The sequence below is a fragment of the Coturnix japonica genome, chromosome 6 (genome assembly GCF_001577835.2).
Source record: "Coturnix japonica isolate 7356 chromosome 6, Coturnix japonica 2.1, whole genome shotgun sequence".
NCBI lineage: Eukaryota > Metazoa > Chordata > Aves > Galliformes > Phasianidae > Coturnix > Coturnix japonica.
Window position 1 is genome coordinate 20135069 of NC_029521.1, and position 6446 is coordinate 20141514.

The 6446-nt window shown below is 54.9% G+C and overlaps 1 protein-coding gene across 1 annotated transcript; it reads left to right on the forward strand.

The window, feature by feature from the left end:
• The first annotated feature begins 1261 nt into the window (after positions 1-1261).
• On the forward strand, positions 1262-2653 carry LBX1 (ladybird homeobox 1). Its single transcript, XM_015866904.2, has 2 exons — positions 1262-1962; positions 2118-2653. The coding sequence occupies exons 1-2, from the start codon at positions 1638-1640 to the stop codon at positions 2615-2617; spliced, it is 825 nt and encodes a 274-aa protein (XP_015722390.1). The 5' UTR covers positions 1262-1637; the 3' UTR covers positions 2618-2653.
• The last annotated feature ends 3793 nt before the right edge of the window (positions 2654-6446 follow it).

The window sequence follows — 6446 nt, forward strand, 5'->3', positions numbered from 1 at the left end:
CCAGCTCCTCGCAGTATTTGATATGATGAATAACCCAATATAGGCCTTTAAAAATAGGTCACTGCATAAAGAGACTCCCAGAGAGCTATAAAAAATGGGAAGAGGGCGCTTTAAGGAGAGAAGCCATTTGCTTCTTTTGTGCTTGTTTGGTACCTACAGGGGCCTGGGAGCCGCCAGCCGAGGTGAGGAGGGAAAGTTGGGGCCGGAGCCGGCGTTGGGATCTCCTCCTGCAGAGCCCGGATCCCCCCCCGTCGAGCAGCGGGTTGTGAGCGGGGAGAACTGCGGGACCCCTCCCCCCCACACACACCACGGGCCGGCCGTCCCCCCTCGGTCCTCGCGCTTTGTCTCCTGACCCTATAACAAATTATAACCCCCCCCCCATCCCCCCCACGGGAGCCTCCAAACCACGAGAGAGACGGCAGCCCCACACGCAGAAACTTCCGGGGGGGGGGGGGGGGTCCGAGCCCCCCGCGCCCCGCTCCGGTGTAGGGAGCTGGGAAACAGCAGCACCACAAATACGGCGTAAAGCGTTCGGGCTTTATTGGAAAGGAAAGGTCTGCCTTACCTGGAGATACGTCCTCCCCTTCTTCCCCTCATTAAAACAGCAAAAAGGCTCCGGGTTGAGCCAGAAAAAGACGTTTGAAACAAAGTAGAAGCCGAAATTTAGAGGAGGGAGAAACGGTAAAAGGAAAAAAAAAAAAAAACACAAAACAAATCGATTAAAAAATATTGATAATAAAGTAAAAGAATTGTTTAAAAGATGCCGCCGCGTTTTTGTTTTGTTGTTATTATTATTCACTGTACCGTATTACCCCGATGCAATAAAGGCTGCTTTGTAATGTAATTTTAAAATATATATGTCCTAACAAATAGCAGGGCCCGAATATGACAAGTGCATTCAGCATTATAATTCAACCGGGCTCCACCTCCATACCGCCTCCTAATTAATGGGTCTCCGAACTTGCAAAAGCCTGCATTGGACAGAGCGGGAGAGAGCGAGCGAGAGAGAGAGGGCGAAAAGTGTCATTGAAGATAATTGATTACCTCCCAATCAACAATAACTTGTTAGCAATAGTCAATTACCCCGTCTCTTCTCGCCTCTTTCCCCCCGGTCCGAGGGCTCGGTGCGAGGGCTGCTCTGCCCCTCTTCGAAGTCTTCTTTTTTTTTATATCCGTTTCTATGTATCTTTTTGCATTTTTCATTTTTATTCTTTAATTTTTGATTACGTGCCGGGCTGGGGGGGAGGGGGGAAATCCTCTCTTTTTTGGGGGGAGAGGGCAGGGAAAGTGCAGCGATTTGGGGTGTTTCTTAAAATAGCAGCCGGGAAGAGGAAGAGAGAGAGGAGGGAGAGAGAGAGAGAGAAGAGAAGAGAGAGAGAGAGAGAGAGAGGGAAAAAATCCTCTCCCGAAGCCCCGGGACAGAGGCGCGGCGCGACCACCTCCGGCGCGGGACCGACGGCCGCTCAGCTCCGAGCTCCGCTCCCCGCGGCCGCCCCCCCCCCCCCCCCCGACGTGGCCGCGGCCGGACCCGGAGCTGCGCTTCAACTTTTGCTCGCCGCCTCCCCGAGCTCTTCTCCCCGCGGCAGCGCATCCCCGGAGCGGGTGGGGAAGGCAGCTCCGCGCCGCCCGGCCCCACCATGACTTCCAAAGAAGAAGCCAAGCCTTCCTCGGGGGAAGAACGACGGAGGAGCCCTTTGGATCACCTCCCGCCTCCGGCTAACTCCAACAAACCCCTCACCCCTTTCAGCATAGAGGACATCCTCAACAAGCCGTCGGTGCGGAGGAGTTACGCGCTGTGCGGGACGGCCCACCTGCTGTCCGCAGCCGAGAAGCACCCCGCGGCCGGGCTGCCGCTGTCGGGCCGGGCGCTGCTCTCGCAGACGTCGCCGCTGTGCGCCCTGGAGGAGCTGGCCAGCAAAACCTTCAAGGGGCTGGAAGTCAGCGTGCTGCAGGCGGCCGAAGGTAAGGAGGGAGAGCAGGGGGTGCAAGGGGTCTCCCGTCGGGGGGCGGCGGTTCGCGCAGCCGACGGCGCGAGGAGGGGATCCGGGAGGGCCGGGGAGGGAGGAGGGGGGTGGGTTTGTTCGGGGCGAGGTGGCAATGTGACGGCTCGTCGGCAGGAAGGGACGGGATGACGATCTTCGGGCAGCGGCAGACGCCGAAGAAGCGTCGGAAGTCTCGGACGGCCTTCACCAACCATCAGATCTACGAGCTGGAGAAGCGTTTCCTCTACCAAAAATACCTGTCGCCGGCGGACCGGGACCAGATCGCCCAGCAGCTGGGGCTCACCAACGCCCAGGTCATCACCTGGTTCCAGAACCGCCGCGCCAAGCTCAAACGCGACCTGGAGGAGATGAAGGCCGACGTGGAGTCGGCCAAGAAGCTGGGCCCCAACCCCGCCGTGGACATCGTGGCCTTGGCCGAGCTGGAGCCCAGCGCCGAGGGCCGGGGCAAAGCGCGGCCCGGTTCCCCGCCGCCCCCCCCCGCCACCCGGGAGCCCGGCGCCCCGCCGCCGCCCCGCCCCGCCTCGCCCCCCACGGAGCGGCCCCGCAGCCGCCGGGACAGCGAGGAGGAGGAGGACGAGGAGGAGGAGGACGTGGAGATCGACGTGGATGACTGAGGGGCGGCCGGCGGGCCACCCCCCTCCCCCCTCGCACCCCCCCAGCCCCGGCCCATCGCTCCGCTCTCACCCCACAAGCACCCCCGGCAAATCGAGAGCTCCAACCCGGCACCCCCGGCCCCGGGCCGGGCCGCTTCTCTCCTCGGTCACAGCAATAAGCGGCTGCGCTCGCCCACACCGCAAAACCCGTAAGGGCGCAGAGTCTGTTATCTATCCCTCCGCCCGTACATCTTTGGAACGGTGCAATTACGGACGGCTTCTGTATAAATATTTAAACGTATATATTGGATTTCTTTTTCCTCCTTCCCCTTCTTTTTGAGGTTTCGGTTACTGTTTCTTTTTGTACCAGCAAACCACGGGCATTCTTTTATCCATAACCCGGCGTTAAGACGAGTTCCGGGCGCCGAAACGACCCACGCTCGGGGAAATTCGGGTGATCCTTAACCCGGCGAGCGCACAAAATTCGCGACTTCTCCTTCCTTGCATTGCATGTCTCCAATGTGCACGAACCGATCTGATGCTTTTTTTTTTTCCTTAAAATAAAATACCCGAACATTTTTCTCCCCCCCACCACCCTGCAATGTTGGGAACTTGGGGACGGGTTACAAGGCAAGCTGAACACTATGGCCTTTCTTTTCCTTCATTTCTTCCCCTAGAGAGTAGAGATTTGCTCCCCGTGCGATTTCTGCCTCGTTTGACCCATTAAATACTATTTTTATCGGGTTTTTTTTTCCTGCTATCGCCGTGCTTTTGTGAAGAAGCTGCCTTTCGTATTTTTGATATGAAGGTGGTCAGAAACGAAACAAATCGAAACAGAACAAAACAAACAAACAACAGCAACAAAGAAGAGAATAATTAAAAAAAAAAAAAGCTAGAATTATTTTTTACTCTTTTTAGACATTTTTTGCATGCTCCGGAAATGAAAAGGGCGAACCCCGAGATGGAAACATTTCAATATTAACGCTGTAAATTCAAATAAAATGTACAGATTTAAGCTCTGGGTTTCTCCCCCCTCCCCCTTTCCCCCCCTTTTTCTTTTGTTCGAATTGTACAAACCCTCCAGGCCTGCTATTTAAGTTCCGATAGGGACAGCGTCGCTTTATTTACCGCCTCTTAGAATTGTACAGATAGCTCTTTTTTTTTTTTCTTCCTTTTTTCCCCCCCTTTTATTTTTTTTTTCCGATACAATAAAATCTTTACCATTTTAATACACTCCCGACGTCCTTCTTTGCGAGCTCAGCTCCGCGAACCCCACCCCGTTCGTATTTCAACTTCCCGGAGCCGCAGCACCTGCGGGGAAGGATCACCTGAGAGAGAACTTCCAGCCCCGAGGCTCCTTTTTCTCCTTCTCCCCGATGCGGGCGGTATCTCCCCGTCCCCATCACCGGGCTGAGCGCCGCGCCCGCCGCGCACCTCCGCACCCCGGCCGGCCAAAGCGGAGGGGAGAGGAAGGGGCCGTTCCCCACCCGCTGGGACAAAGGATGTGCGGCCGGGGGGAGCCGCCCGCTGCCGGCCTGAAGCTGAGCGGCTGCGGGGCGCGGGGCTGGGAAATGGGCCCGTTACCCCCTTCCCCCCTCCTATTCTCTCCCTTTATTTTTTTCTTCTCTCCTTTCTTTTTATTTTTTTCCCTTTCCTTACCCCCCCCCCCCCTCCCCTCTTTTTATCTCTCTTTTTATTATCATTTTATTTCTATTTTTCCTTTCCCTTTACTTCTCCATTTATTCCCCCCCCCTCCTCCAAAATGAAGCCTCGTGAAGGCGTTTCCCCCCCTTTTTATTTTTTTGGCGGCGTGACCCTCCTTTGCAGGCTCGCATCGTGCTTTTCTCCCTATTCTTCGTAAAATTTATGTGAGAAAGACAAATCTGGTGTACAGTGGCACAGCTCCGCCGAGCAGAGCCCGGATAGCACGGGGCTGCTTTGCGGGCTGGGTTGGCCTTCCCTTTTTTTTTCGGTCCAGTTTCTCCGAGGCTAAATAAATCTTTCTCCTCTTTGAGAATGGATGGGGTTGTAATTTTTAGCGTAAAGCATGAAAACTGGGGACAAATGAGCCCTCTTCTCTGAAGTGACAAGCGACAATGGAGCATATACAGCCTCCTGCGGTTCGCCATGCTGAAACAAGCGTGCCCCTCCGCAGCACAGAGAAGGCGAGCGCTTGGAGACCATATGGTTTTTGAATTTTCTTCACAATTTCCAGACAATTTGATGGATTAGGTTAACCCTCCCTTCCACTGTTTAACTCCGCAACAATGGGAGCAGAGCTGTTCTCCCTTCGTCGGGGCATCTGTGCGCTTCTATTCTTCTCGCTTTCTCTCTTGGTATTTGGAACAAGCCTATGAATTACAATGAAATCCACTTTTCTTTCGTATCGTTTGGAAGAGCACTTGTTTTCCGCCCCCACGCCCCCATCCCCTTTTATTTTATTATTATTATTTTTCCCCCTCCCGACGATAGCTTTGACTTCTGTCCAGATCCCTCGCAAAGCCTTCAATCTTGTCCTTAAGTGTTTTTATGCTAAACAGGCACATCGTAAATGCTGAGAAACTGTGACATTTATGTGAAGATCTAGTTAAAGGGCTTTATTTGTTTGCTTTATCTCTTCTTTTTTCTCCCCGTTCCCTCTCCACCCTCCCCCCCCAACCCCCCCCCCCCCCTCGCCCCCAACCCCCTCCCTCCCCTCAGTCTTTTATCCTTTTGTCTTGGAATGGATTTAATGAGGCTGCAAACACTACAATTCAATATAAGAAAGAAATTAAAAGAAAAAAAGGCTCGGAGTTCATTTGGATTTGGGATCTATGGACTCCTGTGTGCAAACAGAGACGACGCGGGGCCGAGCTTCTCGTTTGCCACACGTGGATGGGGCGGGCTGGTAAATAAAGCCTCCAACGAAGGGCTGCGGCGTGAGCCTTTGGCTCGGCCCTATTTGCAAACAGCCGGGATCGGGGCGATTGCATTTGCAAAGAAGAAAAGAAAAGAAAAAGAGAAAAAAGGGAAAAATTAAAAATTAAAATTAAAAAGAGGGGGAAAAAGGAAAAAAAAAAAAAAAGCAGTTGGAATTGGGGTGATTTCATTTGCGTATCAAAAAGCGGAAAAAAAACCTTTTATATGTTTTTAGCTTCAAACCCAAGGGCCGGGTTGTGCCCCCCGTTTGTCACTCATTTTTTCCCCTTGCCGGGTGGGTATCGCTCGGGCTTTGCCTCCCTCGCACTGCAGGTGCCGCTCGGGCCGGGTGGGGCTCTTTATCTGTTCACCTTGTTTTAATCTCTCTCTCTCTGTCTCTCCGCAGCAGCAGTAGGTGACAGCGCCGGATCGGGCCCTATGGGACTGACCCACCGCAGCCCCCCGGGCGGCTCCCAGCGCTGCTGCCGGAGGGCGAGGGCCGGCAAAACCCCTCCTGTACCCCCAAACCCCACAGTGCCCGTATCTCTGAACCACCCTTCTTGGGGAGGCCGGCACCCCGAGCAGCGGGCGGCGATCCCCTGCCCGGCCCCGGTGGGTCTCTGCGTGGACAGAACCGGTCCGGTATTCCCATCCCCTTATCTCCCCTAGGCAATGCGCCTCACAGCCACGCCAGGGTCCTCGCTGTCCCCCTCTGCCCCCCTCCCGCCCCACGGGATGTTGCGACCCCGCGCTGGGGCAGAGGGATGGAGATTGGGGAGAATCGCCTTTCCCAAACGAATCAGCCCGCAGAGGCTGCGGCTTCGAGTGGAGAGAGGGGGGCTCCCTACGGGACACATAAATGGGAAAAGCCCAGGGAAAGCGGCTCCACGACCTCGGGGTCGATGCAAGTGGAAATGCGAAGTTTGGCCAAATGGAGTGAGAGAGCACTGGG